This window comes from Pongo pygmaeus, chromosome 5 (genome assembly GCF_028885625.2).
Source record: "Pongo pygmaeus isolate AG05252 chromosome 5, NHGRI_mPonPyg2-v2.0_pri, whole genome shotgun sequence".
NCBI classification, from domain to species: Eukaryota; Metazoa; Chordata; class Mammalia; order Primates; family Hominidae; genus Pongo; species Pongo pygmaeus.
This window is the reverse complement of record NC_072378.2, coordinates 54,905,288-54,932,109: the sequence shown is the minus strand read 5'-3', so window position 1 is coordinate 54,932,109 and position 26,822 is coordinate 54,905,288. Positions and strand designations below refer to the sequence as shown.

At 35.1% G+C, this 26,822-nt stretch overlaps 1 protein-coding gene across 1 annotated transcript in view; it reads right to left on the bottom strand.

The window, feature by feature from the left end:
* Positions 1 to 584: 584 nt before the first annotated feature.
* Positions 585 to 26,822, bottom strand: part of TINAG (tubulointerstitial nephritis antigen) — a 100,880-nt gene continuing 74,642 nt past the window's right edge. Inside the window, exons 10-11 of the mRNA XM_054493165.1 lie at positions 14,287 to 14,332; positions 585 to 934 (exon numbers count right to left, since the gene is read on the bottom strand). Of these exons, the coding sequence (XP_054349140.1) occupies positions 800 to 934; positions 14,287 to 14,332 (181 nt within the window). The 3' untranslated portion in view covers positions 585 to 799. The remainder of the gene's footprint in view (positions 935 to 14,286; positions 14,333 to 26,822) is intronic.

The window sequence follows — 26,822 nt, the reverse complement described above, 5'->3', positions numbered from 1 at the left end:
CTGTTTTGGGGTGGTAAATCTTTTGTTATCTTTCCAAATACTGTTTTGCAGCTGATTTTAATAGACTTTACATAAAATATACTAGCTTCCAAAAATAGGGCTGTGTGTATGTCAGAACTGTACTTCTATTGTTAGCCTCCAAGCTTTTCCATTACTTAACATCTCCACCTCTCAGGCCATTGCAGAGTACAATAGAGAGTAGTTGTTTCCTGTGGATAGTTGCTTTTCATTTTGTGAACAGATTACAAGGTAGGTTTAGGCAAATGAGAGGAAACAAAATGTTAAGTTATTGAGATAAACAACTTATAATCTATTTCCACTGCTTAAGCAAAACATAAGCAAGGTTTGAACTAAGAAACTGTTACTTGGATGAAAAGAAATCTATAAAGATGGCAAATTGCTGAATTTCTAATTTGCTTTTTGTTGTCTAAGGTCCTCACTGATCAAAGAGAGAAACCACACTATTTCTACAAATGAGTCCTAAGAACTGTGAAAACAGATGCCATCATACTGTTTGTGAACAATTAAAGGCAAAAGGGACACCATCATGGCAGAAAAATAAGGCAACCTGGGAACTTTAAAGGCATTTAGGCACTCTGCTGTCCTTTATTGGTGTTTTTAATGCTCAGTAATATGAAGGAAGCAGAAACATAGACCAGAGGGGAAAATAAGAAAATAGATAGATTATGTTAACACGGTGAAGAGACAAAGATTCCACTGTCACCAAGAATGTCATATTGCTAAACTTCAATTTAGGGGGTTACTTAAAGGCATGGCCTTATGGAAATTTAATGATATGTTATGGTTCATCGGAACTTGTCAGTTGGCCCCAAGCTGCGATAATCAACTTTTCAATGTCGGACTCATTTACTCCTCGAAGAATCCTGAAATAGCCATTCTCTCCCCATGACTTTCCCCAGGAATTGGCAGCAACCTGCAGAAAAACAAACAAACAAAAAAGTTGAGAAACATACTTTGGTATTTGAAAAAAAAAGCCATGGAGAACTCATTTGTAACTCTAAATGCCTTTGATTTATCATAGACTATAATTATCAAGAACTTACCTATTTTTAAAAAATGGTTGTATTACGTATCAGTTACACTAATATGCAGGCATGTTGGCAATAGCCAGAATTGATATGACTCTTCTGAGTTTCCCAGAGTACTAAGGTAACATAGGCATGAGCGTTTGAAATGCCACATCAGAAGATCGCATGCAAGCTGCAGTTATACAGTGTCTACTATGTGAACAACAGCCTGTGCTAGGTGCTGGAAGACCAAAGATAAATAATACATTATCTTATGTTCAGGAAGTTTATAATCTAATGAAGAATGACCAACATAAGGCAAGTGCTAAGGTGAAAATAGGTACAGAGTATTTTTGAGGTCAGAGAAAGGGCATCTCATTTACTTGGATGGTTCAGGGAAGACATTGCTGAAGTGTCACATGAGATGCATATTAAAGCCTGAGAATCAATTCACCAATGTAAAAGGAGGAAGGGAGATTGACGTAAAGGAAAACAGTAAAAGCATAAACACCAAAGCATGAAATAGCATGAAGTAGTGAAATGAAGCAATAAAATTCTTATAGTTAGATCACGAGACAGAAGCAGAATGGTAGGTTATGAGGCTGGAAGGGGAGGAAAGAACATCCATAATGAGAAAATAATGGGAAAAATGATGACATGCCATTGACTTGATTCCAGCAGGAAAGAAAGGTGGGCAAATTCATACTGTGATTACATTATCCTATATGATATCAAGTGGATAGATTTAAGAGGGTAGAGACAAGAGGCAGTGACTAGCTAGTAGACTCCTGCAATAATTCAGTTGGATAAGAGAAAATAAAGTATTTGAGAAATCTTCAGAAAGTACAGGAATTAGTTGTTGTTGTTTTTTCTTAATTCCTCTTTCTAAAATGTGAAAATGGTTGGATGGTTGGAGTAAGTCCAAAATGACTCCTGGGTTAAAAGCTTGAATGAATAAGTGTGTGATGGAGCAAAAGTATCAATGGAGTACATGGAGAATATCATGAAGGCCGAAGGACACACAGAAGGGAGTTAGTTCCACAACTAAATGCAGCAGAAAAGCCCAGTAAATTAGCGGCTTCACCTCAACAGCTCTCACACTCGCCTCCCATTTACCCTACCCTGGGACTAAGAAAATATTCTCAAGACATAAGGTGTCCAATTGAGCTCTCACTGTTTCTACAAAGTAAGAGAAGGGCAGATTGACTCAGCATCACAAATTGTCATGACATCCTTGCATCCCAGGGATGAAGCCCACTTGATCATGGTGGATAAGCTTTTTGATGTGCTGCTGGATTCGGTCTGCCAGTATTTTATTGAGGATTTTTGCATCAATGTTCATCAAGGATATCGGTCTAAAATTCTCTTTTTTCGTTGTGTCTCTGCCCGACTTTGGTATCAGGATGATGCTGGCCTCATAAAATGAGTTAGTGAGGATTTCCTCTTTTTCTATTGATTGGAATAGTTTCAGAAGGAATGGTACCAGTCCCTCCTTGTACCTCTGGTAGAATTCGGCTGTGAATCCATCTGTTCCTGGACTCTTTTTGGTTGGTAAGCTATTGATTATTGCCACAATTTCAGAGCCTGTTATTGGTCTATTCAGAGATTCAACTTCTTCCTGGTTTAGTCTTGGGAGGGTGTATGTGTAGAGGAATTTATCCATTTCCTCTAGATTTTCTAGTTTATTTGCGTAGAGGTGTTTGTAGTATTCTCTGATGGTAGTTTGTATTTCTGTGGGATCGGTGGTGATGTCCCCTTTATCATTTTTTATTGTGTCTATTTGATTCTTCTCTCTTTTTTTCTTTATTAGTTTTGCTAGTGGTCTATCAATTTTGTTGATCATTTCAAAAAACCAGCTCCTGGATTCATTAATTTTTTGAAGGGTTTTTTGTGTCTCTATTTCCTTCAGTTCCGCTCTGATTTTAGTTATTTCTTGCCTTCTGCTAGCTTTTGAATGTGTTTGCTCTTGCTTTTCTAGTTCTTTGAATTGTGATGTTAGGGTGTCAATTTTGGATCTTTCCTGCTTTCTCTTGTGGGCATTTAGTGCTATAAATTTCCCTCTACACACTGCTTTGAATCTGTCCCAGAGATTCTGATATGTTGTGTCTTTGTTCTTGTTGGTTTCAAAGAACATCTTTATTTCTGCCTTCATTTTGTTATGTACCCAGTAGTCATTCAGAAGCAGGTTCTTCAGTTTCCATGTAGTTGAGCGGTTTTGAGTGAGGTTCTTAATCCTGAGTTCTAGTTTGATTGCACTGTGATCTGAGAGACAGTTTGTTATAATTTCTGTTCTTTTACACTTGCTGAGGAGAGCTTTACTTCTAAGTATGTGGTCAATTTTGGAATAGGTGTGGTGTGGTGCTGAAAAAAATGTATATTCTGTTGATTTGGGGTGGAGAGTTCTGTAGATGTCTATTAGGTCTCCTTGGTGCAGAGCTGAGTTCAATTGCTGGGTATCCTTGTTAACTTTCTGTCTCGTTGATCTGTCTAATGTTGACAGTGGGGTGTTAATGTCTCCCATTATTATTGTGTGGGAGTCTAAGTCTCTTTGTAGGCCACTCAGGACTTGCTTTATGAATCTGGTGCTCCTGTTTTGGGTGCATATATATTTAGGATAGTTAGCTCTTCTTGTTGAATTAATCCCTTTACCATTATGTAATGGCCTTCTTTGTCTCTTTTGATCTTTGTTGGTTTAAAGTCTGTTTTATCAGAGACGAGGATTGCAACCCCTGCCTTTTTTTGTTTTCCATTTGCTTGGTAGGTCTTCCTCCAACCTTTTATTTTGAGCCTATGTGTGTCTCTGCATGTGAGATGGGTTTCCTGAATACAGCACACTGATGGGTCTTGACTCTTTATCCAATTTGCCAAGCTGTGTCTTTTCATTGGAGCATTTAGTCCATTTACATTTAATGTTACTATTGTGATGTGTGAATTTGACCCTGTCATTATGATGTTAGCTAGTTATTTTGCCCGTTAGTTGATGCAGTTTCTTCCTAGTCCCGATGGTCTTTACATTTTGGCATGATTTTGCAGTGGCTGGTACCAGTTGTTCCTTTCCATGTTTAGTGCTTCCTTATGTGCAAATCAATAAATGTAATCCAGCATATAAAAAGTACCAAAGACAAAAACCACATGAGTATCTCAATAGATGCAGAAAAGGCCTTGGACAAAATTCAACAATGCTTCATGCTAAAAACTCTCAATAAATTAGGTAGTGATGGGACGTATCTCAAAATCATAAGAGCTATCTATGACAAACCCACAGGCAATATCATACTGAATGGGCAAAAACTGGAAGCATTCCCTTTGAAAACTGGCACAAGATAGAGATGCCCTCTCTCACCACTCCTATTCAACATAGTGTTGGAAGTTCTGGCCAGGGCAATTAGGCAGCAGAAGGAAATAAAGGGTATTCAATTACGAAAAGAGGAAGTCAAATTGTCCCTGTTTGCAGATGACATGATTGTATGTCTAGAAAACCCTATTGTCTCAGCCCAAAATCTCCTTAAGCTGATAAGCAACTTCAGCAAAGTCTCAGGATACAAAATCAATGTGCAAAAATCACGAGCATTCTTATACACCAATAACAGACAAACAGAGAGCCAAATCATGAGTGAACTCCCATTCACAATTGCTTCAAAGAGAATAAAATACCTAGGAATCCAACTTACAAGGGACGTGAAGGACCTCTTCAAGAACTACAAACCACTGCTCAATGAAATAAAAGAGGATACAAAGAAATGGAAGAACATTCCATGCTCGTGGGTAGGAAGAATCAATATCGTGAAAATGGCCATACTGCCCAAGGTAATTTATAGATTCAATGCCATCCCCGTCAAGCTGCCAATAACTTTCTTCACAGAATTGGAAAAAAACTACTTTAAAGTTCATATAGAACCAAAAATAGCCCACATCGCCAAGTCAATCCTAAGCCAAAAGAACAAAGCTGGAGGCATCACACTACCTGACTTCAAACTATACTACAAGGCTACAGTAACCAAAACAGCATGGTACTGGTACCAAAACAGAGATATAGATCAATGGAAAAGAACAGAGCCCTCAGAAATAATGCCACATATCTACAACTATCTGATCTTTGACAAACCTGAGAAAAACAAGCAATGTGGAAAGGATTCCCTATTTAATCAATGGTGCTGGGAAAACTGGCTAGCCATATGGAGAAAGCTGAAACTGGATCCCTTCCTTACACCTTATACAAAAATTAATTCAAGATGGATTAAAGACTTAAATGTTAGACCTAAAACCATAAAAACCCTAGAAGAAAACCTAGGCATTACCATTCAGGACATAGGCATGGGCAAGGACTTCAAGTCTAAAACACCAAAAGCAATGGCAACAAAAGCCGAAATTGACAAATGGGATCTAATTAAACTAAAGAGCTTCTGCACAGCAAAAGAAACTACCATCAGAGTGAACAGGCAACCTACAAAATGGGAGAACATTTTCGCAACCTACTTATCTGACAAAGGGCTAATATCCAGAATCTACAATGAACTCAAACAAATTTACAAGAAAAAAACAAACAATCCCATCAAAAAGTGGGCGAAGGATATGAACAGACACTTCTCAAAAGAAGACATTTATGCAGCCAAAAAACACATGAAAAAATGCTCACCATCACTGGCCATCAGAGAAATGCAAATCAAAACCACAATGAGATACCATCTCACACCAGTTAGAATGGCAATCATTAAAAAGTCAGGAAACAACAGGTGCTGGAGAGGATGTGGAGAAATAGGAACACTTTTACACTGTTGGTGGGACTGTAAACTAGTTCAACCATTGTGGAAGTCAGTGTGGCGATTCCTCAGGGATCTAGAACTAGAAATACCATTTGACCCAGCCATCCCATTACTGGGTATATACCCAAAGGACTATAAATCATGCTGCTGTAAAGACACATGCACACGTATGTTTATTGTGGCACTATTCACAATAGCAAAGACTTGGAACCAACCCAAATGTCCAACAACGATAGACTGGATTAAGAAAATGTGGCACATATACACCATGGAATACTATGCAGCCATAAAAAATGATGAGTTCATGTCCTTTGTAGGGACATGGATGAAATTGGAAATCATCATTCTCAGTAAACTATCACAAGGACAAAATCCAAACACTGCATGTTCTCACTCATAGGTGGGAATTGAACAATGAGAACACATGGACACCGGAAGAGGAACATCACACTCTGGGGACTGTTGTGGGGTGGGGGGAGGGGAGAGGGATAGCATTAGGAGATATACCTAATGCTAAATGAAGAGATAATGGGTGCAGCACACCAGCATGGCACATGTATATGTATGTAACTAACCTGCACATTGTGCACATGTACCCTAAAACTTAAAGGATAATAATAAAAAAATAAAATAAAATAAAATAAAATAAAATAAATTGTCATGACATCAACTTTAAGAAATAGCCAATTTTTTTTTATTATTATACTTTAAGTTTTAGGGTACATGTGCACAATGTGCATGTTAGTTACATACGTATACATGTGCCATGCTGGTGTGCTGCTATTTTTATCAGCATTTCTTTTTAAGATTTGGCTCTTTGCCTCCTTAATCAACCCTGACACTTTAAAGGAGTACTCTCAAAACTACGTTTAAAATTGTAAATTCAATTTATCATTTCAAAGATGAAATGGAATTTGAATAGCTGAGAAGGAAACACCGTCAATGTGCGTGAGAGTTCTAGTACCAGTGAAATACACTAAATGCCAATTTTCATATTTTTTTAGTCCGTTCATATATCTATATCTATATATCAAATAAAATTAGTCACAACCTAACAAATGGCTAGGAGTAGTAATATTTGTAAATTCTTACAAATATGATATATAACACTGCGCCTATTCTCATTTGGATGGCTGAAGATTATTACTATCCAAAATTTCATAATTACATTCTTGGTAAATATGCAAAAGGTATATAAAGATTGTATAAGCAAATGTGAATTTATGTGCTAATGAGAGCTAATCATAGGTTTACAAGAAAGGCCACATAATTATAAAGAGTGAGACACTGTATAAATTAGTGCTAATAAAATACACCTCAGGACATGTATTTTGTTTATTAATCTTATTCTTCCTACTCTCATTTCTTCTATTTCAGCATTTATTTTGTTTGTTTCTTCCAAATGCCTACATTTGTTTGTATTTAATTATAAAGGAAATGATGGCAATGAAGGGGAGAAAATTTCTAAAGATTTAACTTTTCATCTTTTGTATTGAGATATATGATACAGTCACATATGTAAAGTGTATTAATCTTAAGTATACAACTTAGTAAATTTATACATGTGTTTATGAAGTGTATGTTCATGTAATCTCCACTTAGATTAAGCTATTAACCACTTATATCACCCCAGAAGGTCTACCATGTTGCCTTCCTGTCCATCCACCCTCCCCTCCCCATAAGGTTTTCCTATAATTGATCTTTACAACAATGGAATAATGCAAAATATATTGAGGTTGACTTTTTTTTTAGCTCAAAATAATGTTTCTGGGATTCATCTATGTTTGGCATATGTAAGCAATTAATTCATCTTATTACTGTTTATTTTCATTGTGTGACTATACCACAGTTTATCCATTCTCCTGGTGATAAACATGATGAACATAAGTAGCTGCTCCATGTACACATGCATCAGTAGTGTAAGATTCTATTTACTCCAAATCCTCATCTATGCTGGATATTATCCATCCTTTTAATTTTAGCTAATCTAGTGTATATGAAGTGATGTTTCATTGTGGTCTTAATTTGCATTTCCTTGATAATTAGTAACATTGACCACCTTTTCAATGGCTGTTCAGGCCATTTGGATTTCCCCTTTTCCTAAAGTTTCTGTTTAAGAGTTCTATTTTATTGAATTATTTTGGTCTTTCCTATATAATTGTTAGAATGTCTATGTATTGTATATGTGAGAACTTGTCAGATACCTTTCCAGATAGATAGATAGATACATTTTTCTCATTCTGTGGCTTACTTTTTCTTATAATACTGTATTTTAAATAGTGGTTCTTATTTTAATGTAGTCTGATAATTTATCCTTAAAAAGTTTATTTTGTGCCCGATTTAAGAAAGCATTTTCTAATAGATATCACAAACATATTTGCCTATGTTTTCTTCGAGAAACTTTATTATTTTGCAATTACATTTAGGTCTCTGCTCCATCTCAAATTGTTTTTGTCTGTATTTAGTGAGGAAGGGATCTAGGTTTTTTTTTTTTTTCATATGTATATAAAGTTTCTGTGACCTATGCATTGGCAAACCATGGCTCGTGGACCAAATATGGCTCACGAAGCCCCTTAAAAGAGGATTTAGAAGTCAGAAATTTTGTTTTTCCTAATGGTCTTGAAGATGTAAGGTACTCTGTTGAGAGAGGATCGGTAAAACTGTGTGAGGGAGCCACATGGAAGGAACTTCAGGCATCCTCTAAGATCTGAGAATATCCTCAGTCAGCAAGAAAATGGGCACTTGGACCCACAACCAAAAAAACACGTCTACCAACAACCACGTGAGCTTAGAAGAGGGCTGTAAGCTCCAGAAAGGAACACCACTCAGACAACACTTTGAGGGAATCCTTGTGAGATCATGAGCAGAAGATCCAGCTGGGTACACTGGATTTCTGACCCACAGAAACACTGCGATAATAAATGTATGTTGTTTCAATCTGCTAAATCTGTGATAGTTTGTTACACAACAATAGAACAGTAAGTGCTGAATTTTATTAATGCATTTTCTGCACCAATTAAGATATTCAAGCTGGGTTCGGTGGCTCACGCCTGTAATTCCGGCACTTTGGGAGGCCGAGGTAGGCAGATCACCTGAAGTCAGGAGTTTGAGACCAGCCTGGGCGACATGGTGAAACCCGTCTCTACCAAAAACACAATATTAGCCAGGTGTGGTGGCGGGTGTCTGTATTCCCAGCTACTCGGGAGGCTGAGGTAGGGAGAACTGCTTGAACCTGGGAGGTAGAGGATGCCGTTAGCCAAGATCATGCCACTGCACTCCAGCCTGGGCGACAGAGTGAGACTCCGTCTAAAAAAAAAAAAAAAAAAATTCATGTTTTTTTCTCCTTGACTCTCATAATTGGATGAACTATATTGATTGATTTTAGTGCTTGAAACCAACCTTGCATTCCTAACATAAGTTTCACTTATGGAGTGTTATCCCTTTATATATTTCTTAACTGTAATATTTTGTTTGGAATTTTATGCTCATGAGAGATATTAGCCTATAATTTTTCTTTTGTGTATTGTCTTATCAAGTTTTGGTATTGGTGTTACTGCTTCATAAAATGAGTTTGGAAGTAACTGTTCCTTATTTCCTATTCCCTGAAAGGATTTGTTGTAAAATTCGTTTCATTTATTCCTTAAATGTTTGGAAAAATTCACCAGTGAAGTCTTTTGAGCCTGAGTTCCTCTGTGAAAGTAATTTAAATAGACTCTTTTTTTTTTTCAAATTGTTCCATAACTGTTTAGGCTATTTTCGTCCTGTGTAGGTTTTTGATAAGTTTTGTTTTCCGATGAATTTATCCATTTCATCTATATTTTCAATTATGCTAGCATAACTTTTTAATAATATCCTCTTATTACCTACTTAATATCTATTGAATCTGCAGCAATGTTCTCTTTTTTCATTTCTATGGCAATTTGTCTCTCCTTGTTTCTTTTTCAGTCTTCCTAGACATTTAATCTTTTTTTGCAAAGCATCAACTCTTTGCTTTTTTGATTTTCATCTATTATAATACATCTGTTTTCTTTTACTTTTTTTTGCTCTTCTGTTTATTATTTCATTTGTCTTCGGTTTAAATTTTTCAGCTTATTGAATTATTCTTTTCAACCTTTTAAAAAATACATGCATCAATTTTAACCTTTCTTCTTTTTCAATGCATGCATTTTCTATTACATTCAGTACTGCTTTAGCTAAATAACAAAAGTTTCATCATGGTATCTTCTGTACAATTTCAATTTTTTAAATTTATTGAACATGCCCTATGGACCAGCACGTGGTCAATATTGGCAAATATTTCATGTGCACTTAAAGAGAATGTATATTCATCAATATTTATGTGTAATATCCTATGAATTTCAATGACATAAAGCTGGCTAATAGTTTTTTTCAATCTTTCATACCTTTACTTATTTTTAGTTGCTATTTCTATGAGATACTGAGATATATTTAAATATTTGCCTACTTTTTTCCCGTAACTTTTGGTGTATGTTTTTTTGGAACTGTGTTATTTCAGCTTTTGTCCAAACATGCTTTAATTTTGTATTTATTTTGGAGAAAAATGTCACCATGTGTAAAATTCCATGTTGACACTTTATCTTCATCATCATTATCAATATTATTATTTTATCCAGCATTTTAGCAATGTCATTTTGTGGTCTTCTACTTTCCTATTTATTGTTGTTGTTGAAATGTCAGTCAGTGCTTCTTTTTTTGAGAATAATGTGTCATTTTAAATAGTGACTATTTTTAGATTTCTGTTTATTTTTTATCTTCAGCTGTTTGATCATGAAAAGCTTGAGTGTGATTTTCTTGCAATGTTTGCATTCATGAATTCAGGAACTCATTTTTTATTATAATTTAAGTTCTGGGATACATGTGCAGAACGTGCAGGTTTGTTACATAGGTATACACGTGCCACGGTGGTTTTCTGCACCCATCAACTCATCATCTACATTAGGTATTTCTCCTAATGCTATCCCTCCCCTAGCCCCCGACCCCTGAACAGGCACCAGTGTGTGATGTTCCTCTCCCTGTGTCCATGTGTTCTCACTGTTCAACTCTCACTTATGAGTGAGAACATGTAGTGTTTGGTTTTCTGTTACTGTGTTAGTTTGCTGAGAATGATGGTTTCCAGCTTCATCCATGTGCCTGCAAAGTACATAAATTCATCCTTTTTTATTGATGCATAGTATTCTATGGTGTATATGTGCCACATTTTCTTTATCCAATCTATCATTGATGGGGATATGGGTTGGTTCCAAGTTTTTGCTATTGTGAACAGTGCTGCAATAAACATGTGTGTGTATGTGTCTTTATAATGGAATGATTTATAATCCTTTGGGTATATACCCGGTAATGAGATTGCTGGGTCAAATGGTATTTCTGGTTCTAGATTCTTGAGGAATTGCCATACTCTTCCACAATGGTTGAACTAATTATAGATTGAAATTCTCAATCTTTTCATCTAGATTTTTCTTAATTTTTTAAAATAATGGTTATTTTAAAGCCTACATCTAAAGTATCATCTATTGCTTCTATTGATAGTATTTTTCTCTTGGTTGCTGGTCAGATCTTTCTGCTTCACTTGTCTCATAATTTAACTCAAACAAATCATAGCATGCCTATAACAAACCCAGTCCTCACTTTATGCCCAAACCTACCAAATGCTCCTAGGCCAAAAATTTTTCTCCAGATTTAGCATTCTCATTTTTTTTAAAACACAATTTTGGAAAAATTCTGATATTTTCTACTTATTCGGTAGAATTTATGGCTTGCCGCTATGTATTACATTTTACTGAGTAGTGAAAGACTTTCAATATTTTTATTATAAAAATAGGTTTATGTCATAGGACTATTTGTAAATACTTTGAAACATCCATATATAATTGTGAAGAAATAAAACTTTCCTAGATTTCTCAGTGCTCTTGAATAAAGTTTTTGCTTTCCTGACCCACAAAACATTGTATATAATATAAAGATAGGGAATGTTTTCTTTCACTTCTCCCAAAAATATTCTACTCTTCACATACCTTGAGAATTAGATATGTAGCCATTCATCTAGTTTAATGATCTGATCTGAAGGGAGAACAAAACTTCTCTTATCTCCTCTAGAGGCTCAAAGAGAGCAAAGACAAGGTCCTAAATTAAGCTTTAATGTGTCAGAAGTATGGGGACATTATATCCTTTGGTATTTACATCTCAAAAGAGATGCAGCCCATCATCTGGAGACTTTATTTGCTGTCTAGCTGGACCTTGGAAAGATATGTTTATATTCCTAATGTTTATGGTGAGAAGATAGGATCCTCTTCAACTCATCATAATGGAATGAAAGATTTTTCCTTCCTTTTGGGAAAGGAGGAAATCTGCTTGTCTCTCTCCTGTAAACAAATGGGAAAGGAGGAAATCTGCTTGTCTCTCTCCTGTAAACAAATGGAGAAAATCTATTGTTCTTTGTCCATCATTTATGAGACATAAACTGCTACCTGTGTAGACAAATTTTATTGTTTCTTATCACACCACTGTAAGACTAAGGTGTGGGAGATGCATGCTGCTATGTTACTCTGGTTGTCGATCTAGTTATGAGTATCTGTTAAGAACTCCTTACTTCTGACCCAGGTGTTATATCTCTAGTTACGTCTATATCTATACCAATATCTATATCATCTATATCTGTGGGATAATATCTCAGACCTTTCACAATTCTTCACGAAACAGTACAACAGTACTTAAAGATTTCATATTTTAATTAAACCACTAGTATGTTTTATAAAAAATAAAATTATTTTAATTACTTGATTAGTTTTTCCTGAATGCATAGACTAAAATTATTCATTTGCTCATTCAATGAGTATTGTTTATATTCCCACTATGTACCAATCAAAATAGTTTACCCTTGAGATACATTGGTAAATAAGTCAAATATGATCCTGACTCATGAGGAGAACACAGTTCAGTATGAAAAAAAAACCTCAATTAATGTGCAAAATATTATAAATTTTAGTCTGATTCTTGTATTTCTACTGCTTACATTCAACAATTTATCAAACAAATCATAGCAGAAAGAAATCTTACCCCAGCCCCATGAAATAAAATTTTCTTTGAAGATGTTTGATAAGTGGTAAGTTCAGAATTGACAGTAAGTACAACAATGTAGTTAAAAGGGATAGTGTGCATGTATGTGTTAAATATGAGTGAGTACATAATCATACTCAGCGTGTGTGTGTGTGTGTGTGCACATGTACACTACCTAGAGGTAGGGATCTAGGGTTGGAATGATCAGGTTGAGGATGAAAGGATCACAAAACATTTTCCTCTGCACATTCGTTCATATTCACTCAGCAAATGGCCATCAAGTGCTATATGCTAAGAACTATTGTGAGTTAAATACATTAATCAAAGAACTTGATTTTATCTCTAAATATTACATTGTTATGGGATTAAATAACTGTTCAAATTTATTTAATAAAAATCCTGTGCAGAAACTTAATAGTAGGTATTCAAATAACATATCCTAGTTTATAACTTATTTATTTTAACTATTGGACATTAATGTTGATTGTTGGCTACTAATTATTTTATTTTAATGAGAAAAATTATATTTTTAAAAGCACAGTTTAAATATAAAGAAGAATCCTTCTACTTAAAAGCATCATACCTCCATGTATCAACAACACAAATATAAGGTACGAACACATAATTGGGTGATTGAATTCTGTGAGTGCCTTATGAAGAAATATGCCAAGAGTCATTCTGATGAGTACAAGTTCTAGCACCTAGTGTTTTGTAAGCCAAAATATGCCCTCTACTGTGTACATTTAAATTTAAATTCCATGGTAAGTATTACCACATAGACTTTATTCTATCTGTATAAAAAAGTATATAATATTAGGACTTCAGACAATTGACCAGCTTGTTGTAATAAACCAAATATTTGAGGTAATATGTTCCAATGTTCTTCAAATTGTTTCTTACCTGAAACTTTCTGTTATTTTGAGACTAGATATTGGTTCTTTCTGAGTAAAGACACATGTGTATGTTATATTTGGCAAAAAGAAATAAAAGCCTTAACCTATAGGATATATATACGTATATATATCCTATAGGATATATATATGTATATATGTATATATATGATACTAACATAACAAAAGCATCAAGTTCATTGCCATATAAATATATATGAAGGAAGTTTAATCAATACTTTAAGTTTAATATAGAAGATAATAGAACAAAAAGTTACCCTCTTGATTCTCAACTTGGGGAAAAATAAACACTGATTTTTCTTTTACAATTTGAAATACTGGGAGTTGAGGAAAACTATAAATTCAATATAAATGTTTATAATGAGTTTTGTGCTGGTGAAAACACTGATGTTATCAACAATATTACACAACTGAGGATGTGACTAAATAATTCAAAGCAGGTAGCAGAGGAACAGAAGATTCGAACATACTCACTTCACAGCAGGAATTCAACTGGAAAGAGTTACATACCCAAAATTTTTCTTTCTGCCCTTGTGCTCCTCTCAGTGTGCCCCATCTACAATTAATAACAATAATAAAGATTAGTATGGTTAAAATGTTTGGTTTGCTTCTTGAGAGAATGCAGATTATTGTCATTCCTACATCTTTTGTTCTTTCTCTCTGTCTCATCCTGTTTCACAATGGGAATATTACCATTGCCCTACAGAAATGTGCTCGTATAGTTTTCTTCTTTACCATAACATTATTTATGTACACAGAACAGACTCATTTATACATAAATGGCTTGAAATCAAACTCATTGACCACAGGAGAGAAAGACTAAGGCAATTGGGATACAAAGTTTTTAAAAGGACTTAAAAAATACTTATCCTCAAAGACTTCGAATTAACCCAAATGCCCATCAATGATAGACTGGAAAGAAAATGTGGCACATGTATACAATGGAATACTATGCAGCCATAAAAAACAGTGAGTTCATGTCCTTTACAGGGACATAGATGAAGCTAGAAACCACCATTCTCAGCAAACTAACACAAGAACAGAAAACCAAACACTGCATGTTCTCACTCACAAGTGAGAGTTGAACAATGAGAACACATGGGCACAGGGAGGGACCATCACACACTGGGGCCTGTTTGGGGGTTGGGGACTAGGGAGGGATAGCATTAAGAGAAATACCTAATGTAGATGACTGGTTGATGAGTGCAGCAAACCACCATGGCATGTGTATACCTATATAACAAACCTGCACTTTCTGCATATGTACCCCAGTACTTAAAATATAATATTAAAAAAAAGAAAAATAAAAATTAAATTAAAAAAAGGAGGTACAACCGTATTACAGAAGAAATTAAAAGTCATAAATTGATTAAAATACTTATCCTCTTTATGTCTAGCCCCTTGAAACTCTACCAAACAAATCTACCACTCTACCTTAAATGGCATAAACTAAATATTTCCAGGACTACTGTTATAAACCATAATGAAAACACAGATAATTTTGTAGTTTAAGTAAAAATATTTATAGATAGATATTATTTTATAAAGTGGTTTTGTGCCTAACGTAGAATTTTTGTAAATACATGTATGTATGGATACAGAACCTTATATTTCCACTACTGGTCCATTCTGAATGTAGCACATAACAGCTCATAAAAAAACCTAAACCTACATGATTTCATTTTTCCTCATGATTAAATCCAGCGAGGTAGGTATTATTAACCTGTTTTATTTACTGAGATAATGGAGACTTGTCCAATATCATACACTGGGAAGTGTTGAGCCAAGACTCCAAGTCTCACATTCTTCTTAATACATTATATTGCTTTTCTTTTACAGATATAGAGGCCCCACTTGTAGTGTGTACTTACTTTCATGTAATTTGGTGAATTATGAGAATACAATTAATTCTGCCCATGTATTACCACATTAACCTAAACCTAATATTCAAACTTCCAACAGCAGGGCTCCTTTAAGCTAAATTATGGTCTGTCATTACAGAACAAACATTCCTAGAAGAGATGCAAATTTCCAACATGGTGAGTTTGCAGACAGCTGTTTTTAATAGAGCATAGAATAGAATGATGGCACCACAGCACGGAGGTATTGCCTAAAGATGACAAGTTTATGGTAGGGCTCTTGGGACACACACACACACAAAATATAATGTATTTGGATCCTTTGGCATGAGAGTGAAGGAAGAAAAAGTGATTTGGGGTGTAAGAAAACATTAAGAATAATTTTGCTTTCTCCTGTTCCTGATAGAGACTAGGTTTCCTTCCCACTTTGTAAGATCTTTCAGACTTCTTGAGCTTGGTGCATTGAGGATAGTGCATGGGAAGAAGAAGAAATAGAAAAGTCATACAAAGGAGAAGAGGCACTTCAGAATGTGGTGTATACCTTTTATTATTTTAGTATTACTGAATAAATTAAAAGTGAAATAAACTCCCTTAGCTTGGAAACTTTTAAGAAATACGAAGTATTACTTTTACTTTTGTTCAACTGCCATCATTTTTCATTATGTTTCTATATATTTTGTTACAATTTTCCAAACAATAATTTCAATGATGTAAAAGACAAGAATAATTCTTGCAAATCTTTCAGCTCTTTAGAGTTGCTGTAAGTTTCTTTTCAAGAAACATGTTTATTATATATAATTTTAAGACGCTCATTTAGAACACCAGTCATTCTAAACCCAGAGAGAATAGCAGCATTCAGATTGTTACATGCTTTCTCAAAATGGGCAGCCAAACCAATTATCCAAGTCATTGACTAGAGGTGACAGAGGAAAACGAAAGTATGGCAACTGAGTCTAATAGTTTCAGAGACTAAGGTACTGGTATAAAAAAATTAACAAATGTTGTTAACCTTTATGCAAAATTCAAATGAAAAGAAAATATCACACATGGAAAAATAACACCACAGAAGCTATTGTGCAGTTAGTTCACCTATGTTACAGCCTCTGTGTCAAATGACAAGCAAAGTCCATTCATCACAGGATTTGACATTTGCACTGCAACCTTCAGCTATCTCTTCTCTCCTCTATCTTCTCTAGACAGCTTCTAAGACAGTAATCAAATATTTCATACAGTTGCAATGGGATGTCGTAAAAAAAAATAGATCTGTGGGTTGTTTCCCTGATGATATTATAGCAAATTCCTGTGGTTAAAACCTTTATTTAAACTAAAATAAAGGTTAACTAGTGCAAAACAAGAAGGCTAATCATTTTATTAACTTACAGGAAAGAAATTCCTGTCTTCTTGGGGGCATTTTTTCCTAATATATGTATGTTCCTAAATTGTGGTATCATTCCTTTACTTGCTATTATACCGACAGGTGGAAAATTCTAGAAATATGCATATATTTTCACAAATGTTCTCTTATAAGTCAGTGACTGTCTCTGAGGATATGAGGATCTTCATTATATTCATATTTGCTCTAAATATAACTATGTGTACTCTATTTCCCTTTACATATACCTCTTCATTTGAAGATTATTTACAAACATTTGTTTAGACAGACCAGAACCTTACTTTACTGAGGTTATTTCTTCTTTCTTTCTTTCTTTATTTCTGAGACCGAGTCTCACCCTGTTGCCCAGGCTGGAGTGCAGTGGCACGGTATCGGCTCATAGCAACCTCCGCCTCCCAGGTTCCAGCGATTCTCCTGCCTCAGCTTCCCGAGTATCTGGGATCACAAGCACGTGCCACCGCGCCCAGCTGATTTTGGGATTTTTAGTAGAGACGGAGTTTCACCATGTTGGCCAGGCTGGTCTTGAACTCCTGACCTCAAGTGATCCTCCCACCTCGGCCTCCTAAAGTGCTGGGATTATAAGTGTGAGCCACTATGCCCAGCCTACTGAGGTTATTTCTATACCTTTGTGAGTACAGTGGGTTCACAAGCTTGAGAGATCTTAATACTGGCTATTTGTTTTTTGTTTTGTTTTGTTTTGTTTTTTCCTCAAGGAAATCCACATAATACAGTTCTTTTGAATTGTTTCTACTTCATTAAATTAAATTGTTTCAATTATTTGTTAAGACCCATTAATACCTTTTTCCCTCAAAATTTAGTGATACCTGGGAATATGCTGGTTTTGAAAAAAATCTGGGCAGCTCTTAGCCCATCTACCACGTTCCCTAAGGATGCATGAGTGCTGCCTGAGCCCTTCAGTCTCCCTACATTGAGACTGGGTTTCCATCTCTCACTCAATGCACATGATTATTTAAGCTCTTCCTTCAGGATTTATTTTATATGCCCACTTTTCATGAGTTCCAGAAACACTACTTTTTTATATATACGAAAAGTCTTTATGGAAAGACCATAAAGTTCCTGCAGAGTAACGTATTAAAACCCATGAAAGAGTGATTTAAGATCTTGTACTTCTAAGGTTATTAATATTTCCATGCATGTTCCTTTTAAAAGGGATATTGTTCTTTTTAGATAACTGTGCTAAACACTAAACTTCTCTAAGCCCTATTTTAAGTTACGCCTAGATAGTAAAATTATTGGAACAGAATAATTTGCCTATGATTTTAAATGATTTTTTTTCTTTTCTTTGGTTTTGGTAGATTTTGTCAATGAGGCCCATACACCCAGTGAAGTCAGATTAGATGCCATAAATAAGAGAGGGTTGAAAATATAACTTTATTAAAGCAAAATTTATATTCCCATAAGTATCCCTTTTAAGGTAAGCACAGAATCTCTCTTGTATACTACACCTGTTAATTTCTACTTTTTTTCAACAAATTACTGGTTAGCCCAAGGAAGACATATCTTTTGCTTTCAAAAAACTGTCAGTCTAATGGGAGTGATATTGAGGAATGAAAAACAAGAATATAAATAAATAGAATTCTATAAGTGTCACTTTTAAAAAGAGCATGTTTTGAACATTTCTACAAGTTAACATATGAAAACATTAACTCTCTGCCAAAGGCAAAGATAACTTTGTTGAGAGTTGAGTAGAAATTTCTTCTTGACATGGGAGTGTAGAATTTACGGCAAAATCAGCAGGTGCAGTCATACAGCCATGAAAATCTCATCTCTGCCTATTCTAGGAGCAGCACTTGGTCCAGTGTGACTGAAGAAAAGGGATGGGAGTGGTGGAGAATGAAGTCAGGCAGGTGTGGCTCAGTCCTCCAAGATGGTTACCAGACTTGGCATTTACAAAGTTGGTGATAAAGAGCCATTTGAATATGGAATGTGACATGATCCAGATTATCTTTTAGAAAGACAGCTCTGGTGTTAGCATAGGGTATAGTCTCCGGGAGAGCTGGCTAGAAGCAAAAGATTTATGTTGCAATTCAAGCAAGAAATAATGAAATTCTGAATAAGAATGTAAGACCCGTAAAGTAATGTTGTTTGTTCTTTTAACAGTTGTATCCTTAACATCTAGGGCAATGACTTTCACAGAGTTGACCCTAAATAGATATTTGTTGAGCCAGTGAATTGAAGTACCTTGGCAGAGGGAATAAATGAGAGGAAACAAGTTTGAGAACTACTTAGAAGGTAAAAGTGATGGAATTTGTTGGCCAATTTATATGGAAAGAAAGGGATGAGAAAGAGTCAAGGTTAGCAACAGCATTTCAAAGTTGAATGAATAGGTACACCAAATGTGCACTACTTGAGGTGCACTTCATATTATACAGAGATGTGTTTCTGATTATCCAGTTAGTTTATCATTGCCTAAGACAGTGGTTACAGAATTGCTTCACCTTCTTCTGGATTTTCTCTACTGATATGGCTCTACACATAAACCATTAAATTAATGGCTTTTCTGTGTTTCTGACAAACAATAAGCCTAAGAATGAAGAAAAACTAATTTCCAAAAGAAATTCTGAAACAATCTTTCTCTACAGGAATTCTTCTGTGATGAGAATAATGATTTCCTAACTCACATGTTAAGAACACATTTGCTTAGGGATTGGATTCCTTAAAGCCAGTCTCACAACCATCTAAGAACCTGGAGTTAGAAGAAAAAGAAAAATAGTTTTATTTTATTATGATGGTAGGTATATTACACTGTAGCAGAATCACTCAGACAAAAATGCTGCAATATTTCGGAAGATTTGCTATTTCTGGGGTCTCTGCATGTACCCAATAGACTGATAACAGGGATTCAAACTCATGTTTTCTGGGCAGACAAACTCTGTGTTAGTGAATATAGATCCAGACAGATTAAAAAAACAGTTTTAAAACAGCGGACATGTAAAGACATTTTATACAGGATACCCTATTTGAACAGGAAATTTTGGAGCAAAACTAGGAGCAAATATATCATATAACCTGATATGGAACTCCAACCCTTCTTATTAAGGAAATGAAACTCAGATAGGCTATCAGGATAAAGAAACCACTAGATGGGCTTCAAGTCAATAACAATCATACGACTACACTGGATATAGGATTTTGCTTTTAGAGGTAAGACTGCAGATAGAGTCTTAGTTCCCATTACACAAAGATTTGAAAGATAACTGCAGGAAGAATAAGGAAAAGATATGCAGGCTTTTATTTTCTCGTACATGTTCTACCCGAGATGCTTAGGAACTTCATTTTTAAGAAAAGCTCATGCCTAGTAAATGAAGTGGTATTGAATATGAGAAAGTGCTAATTAATGCTAGATCAAAGATGGGTAGAAATAGACTCCACAGGAAAGCAAAATGAAATGTGGGCATTCCCTACCACCTCTTAATTTTCTACTTGAGCAAAATATTAATCAAGCTAGCATTCAATATATCTAAGATCAGGTACTTTTATCGATATGTTCTGCCAGGAAGCTACAAATTTTATCACAGATTGAGGAGCAGATGATGGCTCATGAAATAGCATTTTTTGCATGAAAATATTAATATCACACATGAGCCTGTGTACCTAATGTTAATTATCTAAACAGCTTTATACAATGCCTACCATATTCCTTATATCCTGATGTATCAGTCAGCAAGAAGATTACAAGCGTAGTATCACATGTAATTTGACCTATGAAAAGAAGTATGGAGAAAATTGATAAATGTGTGTGCCCAGTTCATACTCTGGTCAGAATGACCTGCTGTAGAACTGACAGAACTGTCCTTCTGTATTTACTATGCTGACAGAATATGCATTAAAACATCTACACATCTACAACAATGTAACATGTGCTGAGCAAAGAGAGAGCAAAGACCAAAATCATGTATCATGATCAATGACAATTGACTAGGGTAATATCTTATGAAGAGAAACTTTAAGGGAAAATTTTATCCCTTTGATGTTAGGAATAGAAATGGCTTTTTACCCTCTCATACAATCTTAGCACTGGAAGGAGACTCAGAAATTATAGCATACTATAAGGGTTGGCCAGCTATGGTTTACAGGCAAAATCTAGCCTGGGATGGCTGTTTTTGTTAATAAAATTTTATGGAATATCCATGCTCATTTATTTGCATATTGTCCATGTCAGCTAATGGCAGAATTGAGTAGCCAAGACCCCACGGCCCACAAAACCAATCAGACTCTAATTCAATTTATATATTTCATAGATAAAGGGACTGAGGCCCAAAAGGTTAAATAACATTTCAAGATTATATGTTTAAGTGGCTAAATTATCACTAGTGTCTTAGAAGCAGATAATAACACAAGCAATAAAAATTAGGACTAGGAAAAGGCAGAAAAGAGTAGAATCGTTTCTAGCTGTGGTGAAGAGGAAAGGCATAATAAGCCTTCCATAATCTGTAGAAGATGCCAGGGGAAATGAATGCATATCTGAGAGAGAAGAGCATCAAGTAATGTAAGGAGCTGGCCTTCATGCGTTCACAGAGAAATTGTGAAAGTTTTGGAAGAAAGAGAGGTTGTAGGCAGCCATAGGAAGATAAAACTAGTGATGGTGAACAAGATACATTAATAAATGGAAATGTATGGGGTTGGAGGTAGGGGAAACAGTTGGGTCATTATAGCAATATTCTAACCAGGGTTGCATTTATCACATTCAAGTCTCATTTGTATCAAGAAATGTAATAAACACAATTGTTACATTGATGGGAATGGAGAAGAGTAATATTTAATGCATTTATCTTAAGGATCAAAATAAATCAAAGTTGTCACTTTATGCCACAGCTAGTACTCATTAATCATGTGCAAAATTTGTTTTTTCTGTAGCCCTTTCCTTTTTATTGTAGCTCAGACTTGGGCTGACTTTCTCTTTGGTCTTATTGAAGTAATCAGTAATATCCTAGATATTTCTGTGCAGAGAAGACATTGCAAATTGCCATATGCCAACATATGCCTTTTAACAAAACTCTTGGTTCATTCATTCATCAGAATTGTCATGTATACGTGTGTGTGTGTGTGTGTGTGTATATATATATATAAAATATATGTATTTATATAATATTCTTGGAGCATCGGATAAAATCCTAACCCTAGATTCTGCAATGGTAATCTCATATCACATGCATATACAGACATATAGTAATAACCCAGCAAGTGCTCTCTTTTTCATGGGACAACCAATCCATATTTCAGTTGACAGAGAAAAGTCAGAAGCCACCTTACCGCTTAGCCCTGATGTCCTCTCCCTCCACCCCCAAATCTCTGGAAATTCACAAACATAAACTTTCTAAATTGCTATGTGAATTCTATTATATTTGATAATTTGAGAGCAACACCTATGACAGAGGTATTCGATTATAAAATAAAATCACCAAAAAGTATTAAGCTAACTTTGGAAGGTAGCACTGTACCAGAGGCTAATAACATTTTATTTCACAGGCATCCCAAAATCTGAAGTGTCTATAGACATTAAAACTAGTTGAGGCTGGGCGCAGTGGCTCACGCCTGTAATCCCAGCACTTTGGGAGGGCAAGGTAGGTGGATCACCTGAGGTCAGGAGTTCGAGATCAGCCTGGCCAACATGGTGAAACCCTGTCTCTATTAAAAATACAAAAATTAGCCAGACATGGTGGCATGTGTCTGTAATCCCAGCTACTCAGGAGGCTGAGGCAGGAGAATTGCTTGAACCCAGGAGGCAGAGGTTGTGGTGAGCCCAGATCATGCCATTGTACTCTAGTCTGGGCAACAAGAGTAAAACTCCGTCTCAAAAAAAAAAAAAAACACACACACTGGTTGAAAGCCATTTTATAAACCTGCTAAAGCATAATCTCAAGCTTTGTATAATCCATTGCTCCCAGATCTCTATAAATTTAAGGAACTGCCTGTAATCACCTTCCCTAATTGAATAATTGTGCATGCACCACATCTGTCCTTGGTATTTCCCAACTAAAAAAGTTTTGTTTTCTAGCACAGTGATTTAATGCAATCCAATAGAGGTTAAGTGTAAATGACCAAATTCCCACCACTTATGTGGCTTTCTTAAACAAAGTGAATCACATTATCTAAGATCATAAAAAATTTTATCGCATTTACCAAAGAAATTATTTCTTCCTGTCATTACATTTCTCTTTTCCTTACTACCTTTATTCATCTACCTGTGAAATCAAGGTAAGGTAGGTCAAAATTAAATAAATAAATAATAAATTTTAAAAATAAATGTAAAATTATATCACATCATAGATAAGTACTCATTAATATCATAATTAGAATCGTAAATTCTATTTTTTTAATTCTGAAAATACATTCAGAGTAATAAAAAAGTTAAAGAACATTTGAATTTTAAAAACTAAAGAAATATAAAGTGAGCATAAAGGGGCAGACACACTGTCTCATTTAATCCTCACAATAAGACAGAGGGAAACTTATTATCCCAGTGGAACAGATGAGAAAACCGTGATGTAGAGAGATCATACGACCTGCCTGAGATCACCCAGCGAGGACAGAACTAGCATTTGAATCTAAGCTTGACCCCAGTATCCTCGTTCTTTATGCTATAAAGCATTCCTTCACAATCAAGACTAGTCCTACACTTGACCTCAAGTCAAAAAGTTTTTTCTCTCTCTCTCTCTCTCTCTCACACACACACACGCACACACACACACAGGTTTTGTGACTTTTTTTGGAATGTAAAGATAGCTTTCTAAGAATTCTTTTAAAAACAACACTCCTACAATGTCTTTGCCTGAAACAACACTCCTACAATGTCTTTGCCTGAATAAAAATAAAGTTTTTCCTTCTTACTGTTGTTATTTCCCTTGTCTTGCTTTGTTTTGTAATAGGTCAGTTCATAGCAATAGCACTTACAGAGTGGAACAGACCTGATCAGTGTTTGAGATGATGAATCAGTGAAGGACCAGTGTCAAACAAGACAAAACAAATGGAACACCAACTGTTCTGTCAAGTTGATTCAGTACTGACAGACAAGGCAGCATGATTCAATCAGCACTGAAAACAGAAAAAATATAAAGCCCATCTATCAGTTTCAACATCCCCAGGGCCCTCTGCACCTCTACTCTTCTGACAGTGAGTTCAGCTCAAAAGATCGCAACAGTCCTGTGGGACCTCTCAGTGGCTTCCTTGAGTGACTGATTGATGGCTGCAACAAATCAGAGGGTCATAATTTACTTTATTTTATTCACCAGGGCTCTCCATGTTATTCATCTCCATATCTCCAGCACTAGCAGGTTGCCTGGTATACAACCATCACTCAATAAAATTTGTTGAAAGTTTGAATTAAGAATAAACTTGAGAGTATATAAATAAATGAAATAATTTCTATTTCATATTATATATTTCATAATTTATAATCTATATTGGTTGCATTTTTTTCACTTTGTAGTAAGGTTCAAATATTTTTGGAAGTCATTCAACATAACAGCCAAAGGATTTTCTTAGCCTTCATGTAATCTTTTCTTTTCACCACCTTTAGTACACGCACAATATAGAAATATATTAATGCCAAGTAAAATCACATAACAGAAATCATATTTGTCAGGACTTAAGGTGGGCATAAAATAATATTGTAATGAAATTTGTGCATGCAATTATAACAGCAGACACGAATTCAAAGATTCAGCAAGAAGAACCAACTGTCATTTATTTATTTCCCTTTCTTCAGACTTCAATGGACATTTTTTTAGTCCTTGTTTTATTTGATACCTCAGCAACATTCCACACTACAGGCCATTCCTGCCTTCTTAGAACTCTCTTTCCCCTAGGCCTGTGTGACATCAAATCCTCATTGTTTTCCTCTTCCCTATTTGGCCATTTCTTTTCAGTTTTCTGATAATCTTCAGTAATTTAAAAACTTCTGGAGGTAATTATAAGGTACCTTTTCAACGAAAAAATTCAGATTAAACTATCTGGCCCTAAAGCTATATGGGGTAGAATTAATTTATTTCTTCAATGATTTACCCTATAATCATTTACTTAATCTAATTTTCAACTCAGATTAAATTTATGTGTTTCTAGAAAATTAAATCATAAGGATTGATGACCTGGCTGTATTAATATCATAATGGCAGTAATTATAATGATATTTAAAATAGTAACAGTTGTTGCTAACTCTGTGTATAGTGCTTCAATTATTTAATGCTGTTCTAACTGCTTCCCATACACTAACTCAACACCATGCTCCTAGTCCTAATACAGCCAAAAATATTCCTAAACATGAAATGTATAATTTTAAAATGTACCTTAATAACAAGATTCTAATGTTTTAGCTCAAAACTCCTGGATTATATTTTTAAGTTTTAAAATTTATTTCTATAGTATACATATAGAGATTATCACATATATGTGTGTTCTTGCATTCTAAAAGTTCGAAACAATTTAGTAAGCATGAAACAAGCTTTTGGATTTCTTTTGAGTTGTTTTAATGTGTATAATAGTGTATTTCTTTCCATATCAATAGACCAAAGTTCTTTTATTTTCTAAATTTTACTAATTTTCTCTATCACTGAATGTCATCTTTTTACAAGCAAAAGTGATTTTCTCAAAATTGTGTGAGAGTTACTGCATATGGAGATGAGTAAGCTCATGAGGAGCAAGCATATTAAGTGACTTACTTTCAAACACCAGCCTTACAGCTCAAGTTTCGAATCTTCTTACAAACATTACATATTGAAATAACTCTTGAATTCTGGGGCTATTTTGCAAGTCATAAGAACCAGTATTTTTGTACATTGATTTTGTATCCTGAGACTTTGCTGAAGTTGCTTATCAGCTTAAGGAGATTTTGGGCTGAGACAATGGGGTTTTCTAGATATACAATCATGTAGTCTGCAAACAGGGACAATTGACTTCCACTTTTCTTAATTGAATACCCTTTGTTTCCTTCTCTTGCCTAATTGCCCTGGCCAGAACTTCCAACACTATGTTGAATACGAGTGGTGAGAGAGGGCATCCCTGTCTTGTGCCAGATTTCAAAGGGAATGCTTCCAGTTTTTGCCCATTCAGTATGATATTGGCTGTGGGTTTGTCATAGATAGCCCTTATTATTTTGAGATACATCCCATCAATACCTAATTTATTGAGAGTTTTTAGCATGAAGCGTTGTTGAATTTTGTCCAAGGCCTTTTCTGCATCTATTGAGATAATCATGTGGTTTTTGTCTTTGGTTCTGTTTATATGCTGGATTACATTTATTGATTTGTGTATATTGAACCAGCCTTGCATCCCAGGGATAAAGCCCACTTAATCATGGTGGATAAGCTTTTTGATGTGCTGCTGGATTCGGTTTGCCAGTATTTTATTGAGGATTTTTGCATCAATGTTCATCAAGGATATTGGTCTAAAATTCTCTTTTTTGGTTGTGTCTCTGCCTGGCTTTGGTATCAGGATGATGCTGGCCTCATAAAATGAGTTAGGGAGGATTCCATCTTTTTCTAAAATCAATGTACAAAAATCACAAGCATTCCTATACACCAATAACAGACAAACAGAGAGCCAAATCATGAGTGAACTCCCATTCACAATCGCTTCAAAGAGAATAAAATACCTAGGAATCCAACTTACAAGAGGTGTGAAGGACCTCTTCAAGGAGAACTACAAACTACTGTTCAATGAAATAAAAGAGGATACAAACAAATGGAAGAACATTCCATGCTCATGGGTAGGAAGAAGCAATATCGTGAAAATGGCCATACTGCCCAAGGTAATTTATAGATTCAGTACCATACCCA